The sequence below is a fragment of the Scyliorhinus torazame genome, chromosome 11 (assembly GCF_047496885.1).
Source record: "Scyliorhinus torazame isolate Kashiwa2021f chromosome 11, sScyTor2.1, whole genome shotgun sequence".
NCBI classification, from domain to species: Eukaryota; Metazoa; Chordata; class Chondrichthyes; order Carcharhiniformes; family Scyliorhinidae; genus Scyliorhinus; species Scyliorhinus torazame.
In genome coordinates this window covers 89,444,614-89,466,958 of record NC_092717.1, presented here as the reverse complement: position 1 = coordinate 89,466,958, position 22,345 = coordinate 89,444,614, and the positions used below count along the sequence as shown (strand labels likewise).

The 22,345-nt window shown below is 48.4% G+C and overlaps 1 protein-coding gene across 2 annotated transcripts in view; it reads left to right on the top strand.

Annotated features, from left to right (window-relative positions):
- The first annotated feature begins 769 nt into the window (after window positions 1–769).
- mib1 (MIB E3 ubiquitin protein ligase 1) overlaps window positions 770–22,345 on the top strand; it is a 220,688-nt gene continuing 199,112 nt past the window's right edge. For both annotated transcript variants that reach the window (XM_072467454.1, XM_072467453.1), the window contains exon 1: window positions 770–1,148. In XM_072467454.1, coding sequence (XP_072323555.1) covers window positions 920–1,148 — 229 coding nt within the window. In that variant the 5' untranslated portion in view covers window positions 770–919. The remainder of the gene's footprint in view (window positions 1,149–22,345) is intronic.

Sequence of the window (22,345 nt, the reverse complement as noted above, 5' to 3'; positions counted from 1 at the left end):
ACGCAGTGATTGGAACTGCTGTCTCACGGCGCCAGGGACCCGGATTCGATCCCTGGTCCTCAGCGCCATAAGCAGCTGTGCCAACCACTGTGCAACCCTTAGTTAATACGTTTTGGGGGCAGCACAGTGGTTAGCATAGTTGCTTCACAGCTCCAGGGTCCCAGGTTTGATTCCTGGCTGGGTCAGTGCCTGTGCGGAGTCTGCATGTTCTCCCCTGTTTGCGTGGGTTTCCTCCCTGTGCTCCAATGTCCTCCCACAGTCCAAAGATGTGCAGGTTAGGTGGATTGGCCATGTTAGTTCCAATCACTGCGTCCTTAGGTTCGGTGGGGTTAATGGTTTACGGGAATATGGTGGTGTTGATTTAAGTGGGATGCTCTTTCCAAGAGCCGGTGTAGTCTCGATGGGCCGAATGGCCCCCTTCTGCACTGTAAATTCTATAAGGAGGCCAGGTATCCATTGAAAAATAAATAAGAACAGATGAATGGAGAGATCTGGGGGGGCATTGATACACTGATCACTAAAAGGAGCAATGCAGGTTAATAAGGTCATCAAAAAGCAAAGAGGGTACTGGAATTTATTTATAGAGGGATAGGTTTGAAAAGCAAATGCATTATGTTAAACCTGTACAAAACATCGATTGGACAATGCTTGGTGCATTGTGAATGGTTCTGGCTGGTCTGTGACCAAGTGAACAGCTGCGTTTGCCCATATCAGAGATGGCGGCGTTGCACACTCAACGGGGCTCCGATTGCACATGCGCTGTACCGGTCCCTCCTCCCCTTCCCCCGTTTCCTTCTGCTGAGTTCCCGGATTCCTGAACACACACAAAAAAAAATCCCGATTCCGCCAAATCATAGTGGCGCCCGGGGGCCTCCCTTCCCTGTGAACCGGCACCCGACTCGGGGTTGCGGGGGCCGACATGAGCGGCTCCAGGAATAACCGGGTGATGATGGAGGGGGTCGGGGCTCGAGTGGTGCGGGGCCCCGACTGGAAATGGGGCAAACAGGACGGGGGAGAGGGGCATGTGGGCACCGTGCGGAGCTTCGAGAGCCCCGAGGAGGTGGTGGTCGTGTGGGACAACGGCACGGCCGCCAACTACCGCTGCTCCGGGGCCTACGATCTGCGGATCCTGGACAGCGCACCGACAGGTGAGAGTAAACTAACGGCGGGCGGGCGAAGGCTGGCCGGACAGCTGCTTCATTGTGTTCAGCCTGTCTGCTGGTGCTGAGCTCCAGAGGCCCCACCCGCCGCCGGGGGGGGGGGGGTCAGGAAACTAACTGTGATCGGAAATAAATCCACAATTCAAATGCTCAGCAAATGTATCCAAAATCATAATTCAAATCTGCATCACTTAAAATGAAAATGATTAGTTGAAGTAGTTGTTGGAGTAGAATTTGAGCTGAATAATTGACATTGAAGTGACTGCTATTGGGGAAAAAAACACTCGCACAACGACATTGTCCTGAATACTATGGTTAGTGGATTGAAAGCCACTTCGTTATTAGTTTTGGAGATTAATAAATGACGAGTAAGTTTGTGACAAATTCCGTTCTTTGTGCAGCAACCCTCTCCCTCCCATCACCCGTCGTTTCGATTCGAAGTTTTCATGACATTTTTGTTTTGTGTGGGTTGGGGCTGGTGTTCATTGAGCTGTGTAAATATATATGGCATGTTGCGGTTGGAGCTGACATGTCCCCGACTGTTTCAGAATTAACCACAAGCTGTGATGGAGCAATCTTATTTATTGATAGAAAATTACTTGAGCCCCCCCCCCCCCCCCCCACTACAATTGCTATAGTTTGATGATTTTTTGAATGTAAAGCATGCATAATTTGCACATCTTGGGCATCTTTTAAGCTGCCATTCTGTTTTCTGGACCCAGCAATACTAAGTTTTCATTCAGGCACATAATTTGATTAATATTTACTGGAATCTAACCTTTACTGAACTTCATTGATCAATTATGCACTTCAATTTTAAATTGCCAGAAGGGGTTTATATGTCCTTTGGACTCTTTTGTGAATGGATGAGCAAGAATGGGTGAATACTCTTCCATATCTGTATCTGCTTTGTGGTCCCCTAACACTGCTAGGTTATCTTAGATCAGATATAATGACTGTCCTGTGCAGAATGTAGTTGCTGAATCATGATCTTGGCATAAATGCAAATGTTAAATCTTGCAGATCCAGAAATGTAAAAGTCTATGTTTATTCAATGTTACGAGTAGAATCTGATCCGGTCGAACTCTGTAAATAACTCATGATCTCGTGTTTGATTGCTTCCTTACTTAATTGAAAATAACACCAGCTAGGTAATAACATGTAGTCTATGCACAAATACGTGTCTCGTGGCCGACTTTGTAAATTAATATTTCATTCTTGGATTGTAATTAAGACATCCCATTCCTCTGTGATGGCAACAATGTATTTTGGTCAATTCCTTAAATTTCTCTCAATGTAAATTGAAGCTTGGAAAAATATTATTAGTAATTGATTTATTTTTAATATTTATGCCTAAATAGAGACTTGTTTGAATGTCACAGTTTTCTGCAGTGACCGTTGTACCATAATGACACCTTGTTTTAAATACGTGGATCAGGGGCTTTGCACATCATACTTTAATTAAGGAAATGTCACCTCAAACCTATAATCTCCCAAATAAAATTGAATTTATTCTTTAATTCAAACATGAGAGACTCTTGCTTGTGTGGGCTTAATTCGATAAATACATTTCAGTAAGAGGGTTAGCTAATAGCAAAATTCATGCTCAGGTATTTGATGGCTTCTGAAAGTTTTGACATTAAGTTAAAATTGAACTGTCATCTGTGTACTGCTGCATACTGTTAACTTTGTTGGCTTGAATTTTGTTGCCACTGAAACAAGGAGTTGTCAAACTTTTGAAGCTGAACTTTTAATTTGAGAAATGGGATATGTCCAAGGTGTGTGCATAGCTTTTTATGTTCACATTAGGCTTTGCCAATGATCTTAAGGTTTCTAAATCCAACTTGCATTATGAACAGTTCAGAATGAGCAGAGCACAGACAGCATTCAGCTGAGTTTGGCACCATCAACAGGTAGCATTTATGCAACCAGGCATTGACTGTTTTTGACCAAAGAAAGTCCGCCCAATTTCACCTGCTCTTCAGCTTCACAATCGACCAGTCTACCCACTAGCAACATCCGGAAAGTTAGATGCCACAACGATTTCAACATCAGCTGCAAGGGCAGAGGAAAGGCTGGGTATTCTCTCCTCCATCCTGAAGTCAAAGGCTGATGGCACTCACATCAGTTGCTTATATCGGTGAAGCTGGAAGAACGCTCAACTTCTATTTTGTATGCGGTTGAAATTTTCATGATTGCCACTTATGTCATTGGACTTTATCCATTGCTGATGCACAATGGTTTACAATATATACAATCTATGGTTTTTGTAATAGCACCTTTCCCTCCAACAACATTTTCAACTGACTAGATCAAGAACCGTAAAGTCAAGGCAGCACCAAGTGGCATGTTGTCCTTCTTTGGGTAAGTATGATTCCATTGTTAGTGGACCAACATCCTTGAAGATTCTACCTCACATCTTTATGGGAGTACCAAAACCACAAGGACTGACAGCTCAAGGCTTAGTAGAGAAATAAGGGTTGGGTGAAAGTTAGGCATTGCCAGTGTCACCTATCTTAAGAGAAAAAATACTGAAAAAAGCGTGGAGGTGATGAGTGGCAGTGTGAACACCCCCCCCCCCCCCCCCCCCCCCCCCCCCCCAAGGTTGCGCAGTCTTTTGGTAACTCATCTATCTTGGTGTTTTAATAATAATAAAACAAATTCTTATTAGGTTACTCCTCGTTGTTGGCCTCGAACAGGTTTTGGAACAGACCAACAAACTGCCTCCAAGTATCCAGGAAGCCGTCCTCTGACCCTTGGGTGGGGTACTTAATCTTCTCCAGGTGGAGAAATTCCAAAAGGTCAGCGAGCCAGTCTGCAGTTGTGGGTGGTGCTGCCGATCGCCAGCCGAGCAGGATTCTCCGACGTGCGATTAGGGAAGTGAAAACAAGGGCGTTGGCCCCCTTCCCTATGTGTAACTCTGGCTGCTCCGATACCCCGAAGATTGCCACTATGGGGCATGGTTTCACCCTCACCCCCACAACCTTGGACATTGCCTCGGAGAAGGCTGTCCAGAACCCAACAAGCTTGGGGCAAGCCCAAAACATGTGGGTGTGGTTGGCCCGCTCTGGCACCGCTCACATTTGTCCTCCACCTCCGGGAAGAACCTGCTCATTCGGGTTCTGGTCAGGTGCACTCTGTGCACCACTTTGAGCTGCATGAGGCTTAGCCTTGTGCAGGAGGAGGTGGAGTTCACCCTGCTCAGTGCTTCACTCCAGAGTCCCCATCCTACCTCTGTCCCCAGTTCGTCCTCCCATTTTTGTCTGATCTCGTCCAGTGGATTCCAGGCTCTGTCCAGTAGCTGTCTGTATATTTTCCCACATAGCCCCCCCTTCTCGTTGCTTGTGCCTATCAGGTCCTCTAGTAGTGTGCTTTCTGGGGCCCTGGGATACCCTACTGTCTCTTTGCAGAGGAAGTGTTTTATTTGGAGGTGTCTCATTTCCTGTCCTTTTGCTCGCTTCCACTTCCTCGTCAGTTCGTCTAGTGTCGCCAGTCTGTGCCCTACGTAGAAGTTCCCAACCGTCAATGTGCCCCCGTCCAGCCTCCATCTTTTGAAGTTGGTATCTAGCATGGCTGGGGGGAATCTGTGAGTGCCGCAGATGGGGGCCATTGGGGACATTTTAGTTATCCCGAAGTGTTGTCTGAGCTGGGTCCATGTTCTCAGCGTGGCCGCTACCACTGGGCTTGTGTATCTTGTTGAGGGGGATGGGAGTGCTGCTGTAGCCAGGGCTCGAGGGTCGTTCCTTTACAGGATGCCTCCTCCATTTGTACCCAATCTGTGTCAGGTTCTTGTACCCATCCTCACTCAGCCGTTGCTGCCCAGTGATAGTATTGTAGGTTTGGTAAGGCCAAGCCCCCTTTGATTTTCCTTCTTTGTAGTGTCTGTTTTGGGATTCTCGGGTTCTCACCCCCCACACAAACGCCATGATCAGACTGTCTACGTTTTGGAAAAAGGCCTTGGGGATGAAGATCGGAATGGATCTAAACCGGAAGAGGAACCTTGGCATTACGTTCATCTTAATCGTCTGCACTCTCCCCGCCAGGGGAGATCTTTGAAGGTCTCTTCTTACTTCCTCACCTCCACCAGGCTGGTCAGGTTCCACTTGTGGATCTGTGTCCAGTCTCTGGCTATCTGGACACCCAGGTAGCGGAATCTGTTCTGGGCTGTTTTGAACGGGAGCCCCTCCAGCTCTCTCCCTCCCCCGTTTGGGTTCACTGGGAATGCCTCGCTTTTGCTCAGGTTAAGTTTATAGCCCGAGAAGGTTCCAAACTCTTTCAGCATTTGCAGTATTGCCTTCAGTCCCTCCTGTGGCTTTGAGACATAGAGGAGCAGGTCATCTGCATAGAGTGAGAGTCTGTGCTCTCTGGCTCCTCTCCGGATTCCCTTCCAGCTTTTCGCGTCCCGCAGGGCTATCGCCAGGGGTTCGATGGCTAGCGCGAACAAGAGTGGGGACAGGAGGCAGCCCTGTCTTGTTCCTCTCTGCAGCTGGAAGTATTTAGAGCTGGTGGTGTTAGTTCGGATGCTTGCTTTGGGAGCGTTGTACAAGAGCCTCACCCAGGCGGTGAACCCCGCTCCTAGCCCAAACTGTTCCAGTACCTCGAGGAGGTATTTCCATTCGACTCTGTCAACGGCTTTTTCTGCGTCCATGGAGACGATCACCTCTGGTGTTTTCTCCCCAGAGGGGGTCATTATTACGTTCAGCAGCCGCTTGATGTTCGCTGTGAGCTGCCTACTCTTGACAAAGCTGGTTTGGTCCTCTGCGACCACCTCTGGTACATAGCCCTCCAGCCTTTTGGCCAGAACCTTTGCGAGTATTTTCGCATCCACGTTCAGCAGTGAAATGGGTCTGTATGATCCGCATTCCGTCAGGTCTTTATCTTTTTTGGGTATCAGTGAAATTGTGGCCTGCACTAGCATTGGGGGCAGGATACCCCTTGCCAGTGAGTCCGCGAACATGTCCCTTGGGTGTGGGGCCAGGACTGGTGCAAATCTTTTGTAGAAGTCCGCCGGGAACCCATCGGGTCCCGGTGCCTTCCCCGCCTGCATGGACCTGATGCTCTCCATGATTTCTCCCAGGTCTATTGGTACTTCCAGCTCTGCTTGTCTGTCTTCCCCCACAACTGGTAGTTCCAGTCCGTCTAGGAACAGTTTCATCCCCGTGTCCCCGTTGGGGGGCTCGGAGGTGTACAGTCCCCGGTAGAAGGTCTCAATGCCCGATTGACCTCCTTTGGTTCTGTTACCAGTCTGCCTCTGCTATCCTTTACCTGTGCTATTTCCCTTGTGGCTGCCTGCTTTCTCAGCTGGTGAACCAATAGGCGGTCAGCCTTGGCTCCGTGTTCGTAGAAGGTCCCCGGTGTCAGACGGAGTTGGTACACTGCTTTCCTAGTGGATAGCAGGTTAAAGTCCATTTGCAGCTTTTTCCTCTCCCCCAACAGCCCTACGGTCGGGGCCTCGGAGTATTTTCTGTCTACTTCCAGGATGGAGTCCACCAGTTGTTGCCTGGCCACCCTCTCTTCCCTATCTTTGCTTGCCTTGTAGGCTATGATCTCTCCTCTAATCAGTGCCTTCAGTGCCTCCCAGAACGTGGAGGGTGAGACCTCCCCGTTTTGATTGTTACTCATGTAGTCGCCTATGGCCCGCAATGTTTTCTAACAGAAGGCCTTGTCGGCCAGGAGGTCCGTGTCCAGCATCCATGTGGGGTGCTGGGCACGGCCTGTCTCCAACCTCACATCCATATAGTGTGGAGCGTGGTCAGAGATAACGATCGTGGAGTACTCCGTTCCCGTGATCCCTGGAAGCACCGATTACCCCACTGCAAAGAAGTCGATACGGGTGTATACCTTGTGTACTTGTGAGAAGTATGAAAATTCCTTCTCTCCTGGGTGCAGGAACCTCCATGCGTCCACCGCCCCCATCTGCTCCATAAATGCTCCTAGTTCCCTAGCCATGCCAATCTTTTTCCCTGCTCTGGGGTTTGATTGGTCGGTCATTGGGTCCTGTACACAGTTGAAGTCGCCCCCCATGATCAGTCGGTGTGTGTCAAGGTCGGGGATTTCTGCCATGGTCTTCTTTATGAATTCTGTGTCGTCCCAGTTGGGAGCGTACACATTTGCCAGTACGACCGGTGCCCCTTCCAGGACACCGCTGACCATGACGTACCGCCCCCCTGGGTCCGTAACTGTCTTGGTTTCCGTAAACCTCGTCCTCTTACTTATTAATATTACTACTCCCCTAGCCCTCGCCCCGTAGCATGAGTGGTATATCTGTCCCACCCAGCCCTTCCTGACCAGCCGTCGGTCCTTCTCCCTCAGGTGCGTCTCTTGTAGGTAGATTATGTCTGCTTTCAGGCTTCTTAGGTGGATGAAGACTCTGGATCTTTTGATCGGGCCGTTGAGTCCCCTTACGTTCCAGGTAACCATCCTGGTGGGGGGTTTTGACCCCCCCCCCCCCCCCCCGGTCCTGCGGGGTCACCCATACTTACTTGGTGGATGCGCCCCTGCCCTCCGGGGTTTCCCTTCGTTAGGGGGCTGTACAAAATGGCTGCGGTCACCGCTCTCACCATGAGGTCGGGCCCCAGGGCCCCGGGGTTTCCTTTTGTCCAGGGGGCACCCACCATGGCCGCCAGCTGTGTGTACGCCACGTGGCTACGCCCCTGCACTCCAGGGTCTCCCTTCGTCCTGAAGCCCTCCCGAGTGGCTGTTTGTGGCACCGTCTTGGCTCCGCGTCCTGCTCCATGCCTGACGAGGCCGGTGTTCGTGCTGCTTATCTACCTCACCCTTCCCTTTGTTTCTCTTTTGTTCTGCGCTCTCCCCCAACTCCTATCCCCCAACCCCTTAGTCCCTGTTCCTCTGTCCCCCCCCTGTGTTCTTCACCCCCTTCTGCCCTGCCCCCCCTTCTCTTTGTGTCAGGCCCTCCTGCTCCCCTGAGGAGCGCGCCGCGGCCATCCTTTCTTCCTGCCCTCCCGTATTAGCCCTCCTCGCTAGAACGGTGGCCCCCCTCCCAGCACTTGCCCTGTTCTGGTCCTATTTTACCTTCCTTTTGCTAGCCCTTGTCTCGCCCTCCTGTCCGTCTTTTTCACCCTCATTCACCTTGCTTCGCTCCCCCCCCCCCCCATTGCATTGAGAGGTGGAACGAGCCCGGGAACGAGTCAGCACAGTCCCGCACAGTGCACCAAACACGTGTGTACAGTTTGTGATCTCATTGTCTCTGTTTGCGGTCTGCCCGCTGCTCTTTGTTCCGATTCTTCCTTTCTTTCCATCCCCGTCACTTTCATGATGGCCGTTGAGGCTGTCCCTCCCCCAGTTTGTTTGCTCTAACGAACTCCACCGATGCCGCTGGGGTGTTTAATAAAAAAAAAAAAAAAAAAAAAACAGCTCCTTCCCCTCAAATGTTACCCAGAGTTTGGCCGGGAATAACACGCCAAATTTCACATTACTTTTGTAGAGTGCTGATTTGGCCCTGTTGAATTCATCCCTTCTTTTGGACAGGTCCGCCCCAATGTCCTGGTACACCCTTATGGTCTTCCCTTCCCATGTGCTCGCTTTCGTCTGCCGGGCCCACTTTAGGATTTTTTCCCTGTCTTGGAACCTGTGCAGCTTCACGATAATCGCTCTGGGCTGCTCCCCGGCTTTGGGCCTGGGTTGGAGCGACCTGTGCGCCCTGTCGATTTCTGGGGGGTTTGGAAACTTCTCCCTTTCCACTAGCTTGCCCAGCATTTGGGTGACGTAGCCTGTTGGATCTCTGCCCTCCATCCCCTCTGGCAGACCCACTATTTTAACATTCTGCCGCCTGGACCTATTTTCCTGGTCCTCCACTTTCCCTCTTAGGCTCCCCTGGGTCGTTACCAGCCTTTTCACCTCGGTTTCCTGAGTTACCATCCTGTCACTCTGGTCCGAGGCGGCCCTCTCCAACCCCTTAATAGTTTTCTCCTGGACCTCCACCTTCCTTTCCAGGCCGTTGATGGTTCGCTGCATTTTTTCTGTTGTCTCTGCCAGCATCTCCTTCATCATTGTGTGGAGCTCCGCCCTGAGTGCCTCCCTCATGGCGTTTATCTCTGTTTTTATCTCCTTCATTATGGCGTTTATTTCCGTTTTCAGCACGCTTCTCCATTCCTCCCCCTGTGCGGGAAGAGGGATAGTCGCCACATCCTGTTCCTGCTCAGCTGCTCGGCTCGCCAGTTTTTCCGCTTCCTGATTCGCCTGAACCTCCGCCTTGCCTGTGGGGTCGTCTGCCTGCGCGGCCGCAGCTCCTGCTTTTTTCCTTCGCCTTCGCTGCTGTTCTTTCTTACATCTCGCCTTCCCCTCAATTTATTATTTGGAGGCATATTTTTGTCTGTGCCTTCCTTTTAAAAACAATTTTTTTTTTATAAAAAGGGATTTTTTTTTTGATTGCAAGTTTTTTCCCCCTTTAAAAAAGTTTTTCTTTTTAAAAAAAAATTTGCAGGAGAGGAACAAGGAAGTTTGAATTTAAAAAATCTTATTTTGTCCTCGTGATTCTCTCCGTGCTCCGACTTTCAGGCCGTTTCTGAGCGATCCCCACTCCTCCTCCACGTGCAGCTCACCGGGACCAGTCTCTCCTTTTTTCCCCTCTCCCTCTTCAGCTCCGTGGAACGGAGCTTTGGCGCCTGGGCAGGGCCGAATTTGCGGGGCCTAAGGAATTGTTTTTTGTTGAAAAAACCCTGGGACCCCCCCCCCCAAAGCTGATTTTGTGGCTGTGCGGGAGCGTCTTTGCTGCGGCCGCTCCGTTCATGATCGCCTCACCGTGTGATTCTTGCCGTCCTTTATAAGCTAACTTTTCTCCCTTAAAAACTCTCAGTCTGGTTCCATAGAATCTCTGCAGTGCAGAAGGAGGCCATTTGGCCCATCTAGCCTGCACCGATCCTCCGAAAGAGCACCCTACCTAGGCCCACTCTCCCGCCCCCAACCTCGTCATCTCCACATTGATCATGGATAATCCACCTAACCTGCACGTCTTTGGACTCAGAGAGAAAACTGGAGCACCCGGAGGAAACCCTCACCGACACAAGGGGAACGTGCAAACTCCACACAGACAGTCACCCAAGGCCGGAATCGAACCCCAGTCCCTGATGTTGTACGGCAGTAGTGCTAACCACTGTGCCAACCTGCAGCACAGTTGATATAAATTTTGCCACTCTGTCAGTTGGTGAGATCAATAGTGATATTTTAGTGTGGCACTGAGTGCTCCATTGTCAGAGCTAGTGGGCTGGATTCACTGCTCCCTGACGCCAAAATCGTGTTAGGCGACGGGGCAGAAAATCCGTTTTGGTGCCAAAATCGGGAGCGGCGCCGGTTCTTGAATTCTCCGCCCGCGCCGATTATCCACAGCCTCAGGCCATTGCCTGAGGCCTGTCCTGCGATGCTCCATCCCCAACCGGCAGAGTTCCCGACGGTGTGGGTTACGTGTGCTCACACCATTCGTGAACTCGGCGTGGCGGCTGCGGACTCAGTCCGTGGCCGCCACAGTCGGTGGAGGGCCGATCCGTGGGCAAGGGGGGCTTCATACGAGGCTGGGGGCATTGTGGACGGGCGGTCCTGGCCGAAGGGGGGCACTACTTTGGCGGTCCAGGTCTGCGGGCTGAGTCCACCGTGGAGCACGGCGCGGCTGCTGTAGGCCGCCGCTTTGCGCATGCGCGGCTTTGGAACCAGAGGTGCTGAGGGCCGTATCGGCTGCTTGAGCTGTGAGCTTTATGCTGCCTCCCTGCTAGCCCCCAGCAAAAATGGTGCATCAGTGGCCGTTTTACGCCAGGGGCGTAAAAGACCACCGTTTTCACGCCAGTGTGGGGACTTAGTCTCCAAAACGGAGAACCCAGCCCGGTGTCTTTCAGATGTGATGTTAAACTGATGTCCTGTCTGTAGTGGAATGTTTGAAGTTCCCATAATGCTTCTTGATGAGGGATTGTGGCGGAATATCCTGGTCAAAATTCATCCCTTAATGACTCTGCCAAAAATATATCAGTTGGATATTTAAGTTGTTTGCTGTTCCTGATACAGTGGTGCTTGTAAATTCGCTGCTCTGTTTGGAAACAATGGCTACATTTCAAGAGTAATTAATTGTATACAAGGGTGTGAAAGGCTTCATCCAAATGCAATTTCCTCATCTCTCACCCCTCCCACAACAGTATAAATCTCATCCAATTTCTAGTTCTCCACAGCTGTGACAAAGAATCATCCAGATTTGAAAATTGAGCTCTGTTCTCTCTCCACAGATGCTGTCGGACCTGCTGAAATTGTCCAGCATTTACTGTTTTTGTTTCTTCCCTCTTGTTCATTTGATCCTTGGAGTTGACCCGATTGATAGTGATTTACTCACTTCATGTTAGCACATATAATTCAATTAATTGACTCTGGCCTGCCTTTAGGACTTCTTTTGGCTCATTTTATTTTGCGAAACTAAACATTAATAACTCAGAATAGTAAAACTGCCAATTGTGTGAACAGTTGTCCAGCATTAGCTAAAAATGTTCAAATACTAATTTTTTTTGTAAGAAGTTGCTGGCATTAGTTTTGGTGCATATTTTCAACAATAATCTTTATTAGTGTCACGTGTAGGCTTAGATTAACACTGTAATGAAGTTACTGTGAAAATCCCCTAGTCGCCACACTACGGCGCCTGTTCTGGTACACTGAGGGAGAATTCGGAATGTCCAATTCACCTTACAGCACGTCTTTCGGGACTTGTGTGAGGAAACCGGAGCACCCGGGGAAACCCACGCAGACACGGGGAGAATGTGCTGACTCTGCACAGACAATAACCCAAGCCAGGAATCAAACCCAGGTCCCTGGTGCCGTGAAGCAACAGTGCTAACCACTGTGCTACCGAGCTTTGTGATCAACCGCAAAGCAATAGCTGTCACCAAGGTACGACTGATCTTTGCGGCGTGGACTTCCCTTTCCTGATAATTTAAATCTGCCACCATGTCAAGGGGATCTCCAGGTATGCCAGCACCAGTGGTGTCAGCAAATCACATGAATGATGTATATCTGGGTTTTTAAATGGCTTATGAAGCTCATAATTACTATTAAAAACACTCACTGATGCAGGGATGCTCATATTAAATGTCAAATTTGTCCACTATGATTAAAAAAAATCCACTAATTTTTTATTTTTACCTTAATGCAATGATTTACTTTGCTATCTAAAGTTTAAAATTAAAAAATGAATAGTGGTGTCAGCAGCCAATCACATTGACATGTTTCCACAGACAGAAAACCAGGAGGTTAAAATAAATACAAACATAAAATGCTCTTACGTATTCAACAGTTAAGACAGCAGCTGTGGAAAGAGTTCGCATTTTGGGTCGCGAAGATGTCATCAACCTGAGGCATTAAATCTGTTCAATCTCCAGAGCTGCTGCCTGACCTGCTCAATGTTTCCAGCATGTTCAGTTTTTATTTTCAGTGAAAATGGTGGGTCGCGAAGGTCGGCCGGCGTGGGTCCCGAAGGATGGCCGATTGGTAAAAATGGGTCTCGGGCAAAAAAGTTTGAAAAACACTGACTATGCTTTAACCTAACTTTGCATGTTTGTACGGGCCTGAAGTGTATCATTCTTGAGGCAATCTCTTGACATCTGGAGCAGTCAGACATTTATCTCTGGTGTCAACACTCATCACATGGCTGTAACTTTTAAGACTAAAAGGAAGAGGGTTGTGAGATGTAGGCCACCAAATAATGTAAAGCAGGGAGTCATGAACAAACCTTTTTTTAAATAAATGTTTTTATAGGTTTTCACATTTCATGTTCATATGTTAAATTACAAGTGTAATAACCGTCCATGATATCAAACAAAAGCCACCAGACGGAATTCAAATTGTAAAGGGAGAGATCGGCAGCACGGTAGCACAAGTGGATAGCACTGTTGGTTCACAGTGCCGGGGTCCCAGGTTCGATTCCCCGCTGGGTCACTGTCTGTGCGGAGTTTGCACGTTCTCCCCGTGTCTGCGTGGGTTTCCTCCGGGTGCTCCGGTTTCCTCCCACAGTCCAAAGACTTGCAGGTTAGGTGGATTAGCCATGCTAAATTGCCTTTGGTGTCCATAAAGGTTAGGAGGGGTTATTAAGTTACGGGGATAGGGTGGAAGTGAGGGCTTAATGTGGGTCGGTGCAGACTCCTCCTCCCCCAACCACCACCACCAAAATCTGTGGCTGTGGGCCCCGTTTGGCCGATCTGCTTCGGTTGCCCTGCATAGTGTTGGCCCTAGTGTGTATTTCCCCATGTATTGCTACTCCCTCTGGTTCTCCGTTTGCCTTTGGGCTCTGCGATTATGCCCCTTGTGTCCCGTAGTCTTTCTTATGGGCTTTTGTACCCCCAGCTCCACCTCACTCCCCTTACATCCACCCCCCCTTTCCCTTTCCTTTACGATCTGTGACTCGTCTGTGCCACCCCCCCCCCCCCCACCCCCCACTACTCTGTTGGCTACAAATAGGTCCTGTAGCAAGTTGGTGAATGGCTTCCACATCTCGTGGAATCCCTCTTCCAACCCCCAGGTGGTGAATTTGATTTTCTCCAAATCAAATTTTTTTTTTGGGGGAGGGGTCTGCACCGACCCACATTAAGCCCTCACTTCCACCTTATCCCTGTAACCCAATAACCCCTCCTAACCTTTATGGACACTAAGGGCAATTTAGCATGGCTAATCCACCTAACCTGCACGTCTTTGGACTGTGGGAGGAAACCGGAACACCCGGATGAAACCCCACGCAGACACGGGGAGAACGTGCAAACTCCGCACAGACAGTTGGAGAAATTTCAACAGGTTGGACAACCAGTCTGCAGCTTTGGGTGGTGCTGCTGATCACCGGCTGAGCAGAATTCTTTGATGGGCCATTAGGGAGGCAGAGGCAAGGGAGTTGGCCCCCCCCCCCCTCCCCATTAAGAGTTCTGGCTGGTCTGATACTCCGAAGACTGCAACTTTCGGGCTTGGCTCCACCCTCATCCCCACAACCTTGGACATTACCTCAAAGAGGGCTGTCCAGAACATGTGGGTGTGGTTGGCCAGGCCACCCTGGCGCCGTTCACATTTGTCCTCCACCTTCGAGAAGAACCTGCCCATTTGGGTTCTGGTTCGGTGTGCTCTGTGCACCACTTTCAGCTGCATTAGGCCTAGCCTTGCGCATGCGGAGGTGGAGTTTGCTGTGTTCAGTGCTTCCTCCAGAGTCCCCACCCTATTTCTATCCCTAGTTCTTCCTCCCTGAACAAACCTTTCAACTATTATCTGGTAGTTGTATGAACTCAAACTTCTTCATCAAAAGTACCAAATGTCACATTAACCTGATAGATTCTGCTAATCACATTAGAAGAATGCTAGAGAAGATATGGCGTTACTTATGTACACGCACCTAGCCGTGCCCACAAATTCAAATTTGTGCACAGAAACATTGTGCTGCAATAGCCTTGAGTCGCATTGATATTTTAGGTTCATTCCTCAGCATGCGAGATGAGGTGAGCAAGATTAGCATAACTACCATGCTAGAAGCTTTCATCCTCTTGCTATGATGAATCTTTGCCAGCCTTGCGACAAACATTTGGATCAGACAATCGTGGGGCGTATGGCAGTCAGAGCTTGAGATTTTCATATTTCCTCCAGAAATGGGAATTTTCTGGGTACCTACACCTGGGGTGAATGTCCAGAAAAGAAACCCTACACTGCATCTTGGAGAGAACAGATTATTGTTGATGAGAACACGTGCTACCATTGATTTTTCTAATTCAGTAGAAACTGATGCAACCTAAATTGGGTTTTCAAGAGGAACAGCTGCAGTAGAACAGAATTCAGCATTTCATCTTGTGTGGCAGTCCCATTAAGACTAGCGAATACCATGTTTTCTTGCGACTGAAATTAGTACCTTTGTATTTGGAGGGGCAGAAATTACACTTGTTGGGATGGAGTTTCAAAATGATTTTCTTCTCTAAGTTTCCATTCAAATTCATTTGCATGAGCAAGTGTAGTCGGGCAGTGTTTTAAACTGTTATTCTTTGGCGGGGAAGAATTTGTTTTTAATTTGTAATTAATGGCGAAAGTACCAAACTCATTCAACTAATGATGAGTGTTCAGAAGTGAAACATTTTCGTCTCCAACCTTCTACTTCAGTGTTTTTCAAACTTTTTCTCCTGAGACCCAGTTTTACCAACTGGCCAACCTTCGTGACCCCCGCCGACTGACCTTCGCAACAGACGTCTCGTTTGCTTACCTTTAATGTGAAAGAGGAGCCTGCTTGGTCTTCAGGATCTCACTTGAATTAGGTGCAAAGGGGGAGAAGACAAGGCGCATATCAAGTCAGCCGTCTTCAGCCTTTATGCCGTCTTCATCTTTATGAAAACGAAAAATCCAACCTTGCACATGTAGGTCCTCATGAAGGAAAAAAAACATATCTCAGGAAATCATCTTTATACTACTTCATTCCCGAGTTAATTTTCTTCTTTGCAGGCTGTTAACCAGAGGCTCTGGAGTTATGTGCAGAGTGAACAGTAGCACTGTTCTGACCTGCCCAGGACTCTCCTGAGGATCTCTGTCGAGCAGATTCTGATGTGATATCATAAAATTTACAGAATTTACAGTGCAGAAGGAGGCCATTCGGCCCATCAAGTCTGCACCAGCTCCTGGAAAGAGCACCCTACCCAAGGTCAACACCTACACCCTATCCCCATAACCCAGTAACCCCACCCAACACTAAGGCCAATTTTGGACACTAAGGGCAATTTATCATGGCCAATCCACCTAACCTGCACATCTTTGGACTGTGGGAGGAAACCGGAGCACCTGGAGGAAACCCCTGCACACACGGGGAGGATGTGCAGACTCCGCACAGACAGTGACCCAAGCCGGAATCAAACCTGGAACCCTGGAGCTGTGAAGCAATTGTGCTATCCACAATGCTACCGTCCATATACTGTCCAATAGGTAAACTGCCCATAAGTCTCTGGCCATCTCTTAGTTTTAAGAAAACCATTCATCACAGTTCACTTGCCTTGCTTGCCAGCAGCTGGAAAATGGAAGCAACACTGCTCCATTATTTGGCACCAAATTCACATACCTTGAGGGCGCTTAATGGCAAGTGTGTGTGCAGGGCGCGTGACCTGTTCTCAGCTGCTGTTTTTTTCTGGAAAACTTCACAAAGCCTAATTTATTCATTCTCTTTTTCTTTGTTCGTAATAAGTATTTCAGTTTGGACTTGTAGTCACCAGAGATCACAACATAACCAATAGTAAAGAGCATTATTTCTAGTAAAGAGCATTATTTCAGCTGGTATCGCAATCTAGCTTTAAAAATCCATTATTTCTCCAGAATGCAATTTCAGAATAATTTATGTCAAAATGCAGAAATTTCTTCAAGGTAGCAATTTCTAGTTGTGACACAGAAGTTTAATGATCGAGAAGGTACAACACTGAAGATTGCATTCTGTAAACATTATGCCGTCCTGCATGAATACCAAATAAGCTGTACACTTTTCAGGGTTCATATCAGGGGATGGAGCGGCCTCACCTCCTCCGCAAGTGCCGGGTCTCACTCACTCCAAACGTCTGTCACAAAACCTCCCGGACATGAGCACCTCCACACAGACTGGGGTGAGCCCCGAGCTGCGGATATTTAAGTTTCTCTCTCCACCCCGCTAACCATGCCCCATTGCTGACTTGCCCTCTCCACCAGAGCTGGGGACATTTTCAAACCAGGCCACCATTCTCAAAGTAAAAGATGGTCGTTCGTCCCGCAATGGGGACCGTGCAGGAACGTGCGCCCAATCATTCCACGACCCAGCTGCAGGTCGTGACCCTGACTTTGAAAAATCCTGTTTTACTTTATTTTTAAGTCCTGAACCATATTAGCTTTTAGTCCCATAGAGACCCGCTATTCTCAAGTAGTTTCCCCAAATAAGTATTCTTCATGTGCAGATCAAGACAATGAATGATGTGAGACATCCCAACCCTGTACTCCTCCTTCTTTACATTCTAGCAGACATGCTAGAGCGAGAATCCTGGCTGAATTGAAAACAAATCTTTCCCTCACCAATGCAGTGACACTGGGGCCAGTTGTATTGTTTCCACTGCCTTTCCAGCCAACTTGGCACATAAAAGGGAATGAATATGGGACCTCCTGCTTGGTAGAACTCAACGGGAATGCAGTTAACCACTGTGATGTTGGAGGATTTATTTAAGTATTGTAACTTCAAACAAAAGTTTTGCCAGTAAACCTGTTGGGGATTACTTAATTGAAACTTTTGGTTGTGCTTTAGTGCATTGTTTTAAACATGGAATTGAAGCAGGAAATATTTTTGATTGTAGCTGAGTGGGACATAGAAATAGGAGTCTGCCGTTTAGCCCCTCAAGCCTGTTCCACCGTTCTGATAGATGATGGCTGATCTGTATTATCTGTTCATCCATCTCCCTGCCATTGGGACTTTTTCAAGGAGAGCATTTTTTCTCTCAAGTAGACAAACTGGTTTGGGATATGGTGGTGTTTTTCCACACAACAGACACTTAACCAATCAAATGAAAAAGTGTGCTTTCAGTATTGGGTACGCCTGCCAGTTAAGTGAGCCTAATGAATAACTTCAGCATAGAATAATAAACCTAGATGTAACACTGGTAAAAACATCAGAGTTGAATTATTCTGTTATATAGCTGTGAAACCCTTCATGTTTCTAACATCTTTGTAAACTTCTGTAGTTTAGTTAGAACAAACTTTAGGGACAAACTGGAACTTTGTTTTGCAAAACATCTGCTGCACTAAGTGCATGTCACTTTGTGTTTGAAATACCTTTTCTTAGAGGCATGCAAGCTGCAAATGCAGTCTGCTTGCACAGGTTCCAGCAAGATTATTTCTTTTGTGGTATTTTAAATTATTAATCATACAACTTTGAAAGACATCTGAATCCAGCAGCCCTTTATCCACGTAAATTTGAAGTCCACTTTGGAATTTGGTACCCTTTAAATATTTTATAAGAATACATTCAAATGCAATGATGTATACTTGGCCAGAATCTGATATTCACCGCAGTTTTTTCATCTATATTTCCTTTGTGCGTTTGTACAGAAAAAAATCTTGCACAGTTTCTTGTTGGTCTAAGTAAAAGACAAAACTGATAATTCATTGCTTATGTAAAAAATTGTATTATCCAATTTATTATATCATAGCAAAGTCAGAATTTAGTGCAAATGTAAAAATGTAATCAGAGAATTTAAGTTGAGCAACTTAAGATCAAGAGTAAACTATTTTCCACGACTATCTTTTAATATCCAGTATGGTTACAGTATGCGATGCTCAGCTGTTGAAAACCAGTCTGATGTTGCACAAAGGATGTGATTATCAATAAATTTGATGACAAAGTGTAAATGGGGAGATCATGGATAACTGGCTACCACAGTTTCAATTGGAGCCAATTTTGCATTATAGAGCAGCTTCGGAGAGAATTTCAGCGTGCCGATTTTCAAACCTAGATGGTGAAGTACATTGGAGGCCCCATAGTGTGCAGCAGAATGGTGGATGCTACTTTATGCTAACTTTGGTGAATAGCTGATGTCAGCAATGATCCTGTGCAAAGCTACTGCATGGTGACCAATTGGTGTCTTGCAGGAAAGGAAATTGAAGAGTTGGTCCAGGGTTACTGTTCCACATCTCCCAGCAATTGGTCAGAAAATCAAATTATCGTAGGCTAGAGAACTTATTTGTTTTATGTTTTCATATACGTGGCTGGATTGTGGTGCTATGGGGAGGGGGGGGGGCGGGGGGGGGGGGGGGGGGGGGGGGGGGGGGGAAGAATTGTTATCCTTGTGTAACTAATGTAAAAATAAATTGATGAGGGCACTGGGGAGCTGGAGAAGTTATTTGAGTCCAAAATCTTCCTTAACATCATTAGATTCCATGTGATCATTAACTTCAGCTGCCCTGATGATGCAACTTTAATTTAGCTTTTGTTCAACTCGGCAATTGCCGCACCCCTCAATTTCAGCTTCTTTCAAGTGCTGGAAAAAGGGATTAGAATAGATAGGTGCTTGATGGCTGCCGCAGACATGATGGGACGAAGGACCTCTTTCCGTGCAGTAAAACTCTATGACTCATTAAATGAGATATTTGGGAGGAACAAAATCAAAATAGAAGATAGGCCACAAATGATTGAAGTTTGCAATTTTTCTGCAATTGCAGTTTCTTCTAGTTCAGATATATGGAGCTTTTCTTGTTCAAATGTACTGTGATGGTCTTTTTGCTCTTGTGTGTTCCCAATATCTATTATGTCATGCCTCAAGGTAACCTGTGCTGCAGCATGGTTCAGAAGTTGCCAATGACTGTGATTTTCCATGATGCTATTCAGCAATGGGGGAAAAGACATGGAACCTGATTTTTTAATAAACAATTTTATTGAGGCATTTTTGGCATATAAAACTGCAACATTATACCGTACTGTACAAAAAGCAATTAAGACGTACTTACAGATGCGGGACTTTGTACACAGACAGGTCCCATCCTTCCCACGCCTCCCGCCAATAGGGATCCAGGACAGAATAGTCTCCAGAGAAGAAGGAGGAGAGGGTAGAGTCTCGAATATCTACAAGGTACCCATGAAGGGGGAAGAGTCCCAGACAGAGCAACTGAAACTCAAATGGGAGGAGGGGCTTGGTGGGGAGATGGAGGACCGGCTGTGGGCGGAAGCCCTGAGTAGGGTAACCTCAACCGCAACATGTGCCAGGCTCGGCCTGATTCAATTTAAGGTCGTTCACCGGGGCCATATGACGGTGGCTCAGATGAGCAAATTCTTTGGGGTAGAGGACAAGTGCGCTAGATACGCAGGAGGACCAGCGAACCACGTTCACATGTTTTGGGCATGTCCTAAGCTTCGGGGGGACTGGGAGGGATTTGCGGGGGTCATGTCCTGGGTGCTGAAAACAAGGGTGGTGATGAGTCCAGGGGTGGCAATTTTTGGGGTTTCGGAAGACCCGGGAGTCCAGGGGGAGAAAGAGGCAGATGTCCTGGCCTTGGCTTCCCTAATAGCCCAGCGGCGAATACTGCTGGCATGGAGGGACTCAACCCCTGAAGACCGAACTATGGCTTTCGGACATGTCAAGTTTTCTGGGTATGGAAAAAATTCAGTTCGCCTTGAGGGGATCTGTATTGGGGTTCGCCCGAAGGTGGCAACCATTCATCGACTTCTTCGCGGGAGAGTGAACGTCAGCAAGGAGGGGGGGGGGGGGGAAGAGGTAAGAGTAGAGTAGGAGGAATAAATAGGCGGGTAGTGTCTAGGGGAGAGGAGCAGGCATATGCAGTATGGTTTGATTGAAGTATTGGTTTTATATTGATGTTTGCACATTTCTGTTATCTGTAACTGTTTACGAGCCAAAAAATACCTCTATAAAATTGTTTGTTTAAAAAAAAAGCAATTACGACATATTGCAAGCATCGGCTCCCCTCTCACAAGAACCTGCCTAAGCAAACCTCTACTCTACGCTACCCTAAACCCCCTCCCGCCCCCCCGCTGGCGATTAATTCTCCGCGAAGAAGTCAACGAATGGCTGTGACCTCCGGCGAACCCTGACAGCGATCCTCTCAAGGCAAACTTAATCTTCTCCAGCCCGAGAAAGCTCGCCATGTCCGAAAGCCATACTTCAGACACAGTATTTGTTGCCGGGCTACCAGGGAAGCAAAGGCCAAGACGTCGGCCTCTTTCTGCTCCTGGACTCCCGGGTCCTCCGAAACCCCAAAAAGTGCAACCTCAGGACTCATTGCCACCCTAGTTTTCAATACCCGGGACATGATGTCCGCGAATCCCTGCCAGTACCCCCTTAGTTTAGGACACGCCCAGAACATGTGTACATGGTTTACTGGTCTTCCGGCACATCTAGCACATTTGTCCTCCAGCCCAAAGAATTTGCTCATCCGGGCCACCTTCATGTGGGCCCGATGTACGACTTTGAACTGGATCAGACTGAGCCTGGCGCATGTTGCGGTCGTGTTTACTCTACTCAAAGCGCCTGCCCATATGCCGTCCTCTATTCTTCTTCTCCCCCCCCCCCCCCCCCCCCCCCCCCCCCCCCCCCCCCCGCCCCCCGAGCTCCTCCTCCCACTTAAGCTTCAGTTCTTCGGTCTGTGCCTCCTCTGCTCCCATTTGTTCTTTATAAATGTCAGAGACTCTTCCCCTCTCCCTCCTCTCTGGAAACTACCCTGTCCTGGATCTCCCTTGGTTGGAGGCGCGGGAAGGATTGTACCAATCTACTTACGCAATTCCGCACCTGCAAGTATCTGAAATCATGCCCTCTCGCCAGCCCGAACTTCTCCTCCAACACCCTCATGCTCGGGAAGCTCCCTTCTAGGAACAGATCGCCCATCCTCGCTATTCCTGCCCTCCGCCATAATTGGAACCCACCGTCCATATTCCCCGGGGCACATCGGTGGTTACCGCAGATTGGGGACCAAACCGATGCTCTCACTTCCCCTATATGCCTCCTCCACTGGCCTGAGATCCGTAGAATCGCCACAAGTATAGGGCCGGTAGAGTATCGTGCTGGCGGGAGCGGCAGAGGTGCCGTAACCAAGGCTGCCAAACTGGTGCCCCTGCACGAAGCAACCTCGATCCGCTCCCAAACCGACCCCGTTCCCACCATCCATTTCCTTACCATGGCTATGTTAGCTGCCCAGTAGTAGTTGCTAAAGTTCGGCAACGCCAGCCCCCCCCATCCCCTCGGTTCCTCTCGATCATCGGCTTCCTCACCCGTGGAGACTTTTCCGCCCAAACAAATCCCAGGATAATTTTATCGAGCCCCTTAAATAGATGGGGAGACACTGAAATATGAACAAGAATCTCGGAAGAATCGACATCTTCGCCGTCTGCACTCTGCCCGCCATTGACAGCGGGAGCGCATCCCATCTCCGGAACTCGTCCCTCACTTGCTCCACCAACCGGGACAAGTTTAGCTTATGCAACTTACCCCAGTCTTGCGCGACTTGATTCCCTAAATATCTGAAGCTTTCCCCTACCAGCCTGAACGGTAGCCCCCTCAGCCTACTCTCCTGACCTCTCACCTGCACTACCCACATCTCGCTCTTTGCCATGTTCAGTTTATATCCTGAGAACCGACCAAATTCCCTCAGGGTTTCCATGATTCCGTCCATCCCCGTCATTGGGTCTGACACGTATAATAGCAGGTCATCCGCATACAACGAGACTTTATGTTCCACTCCCT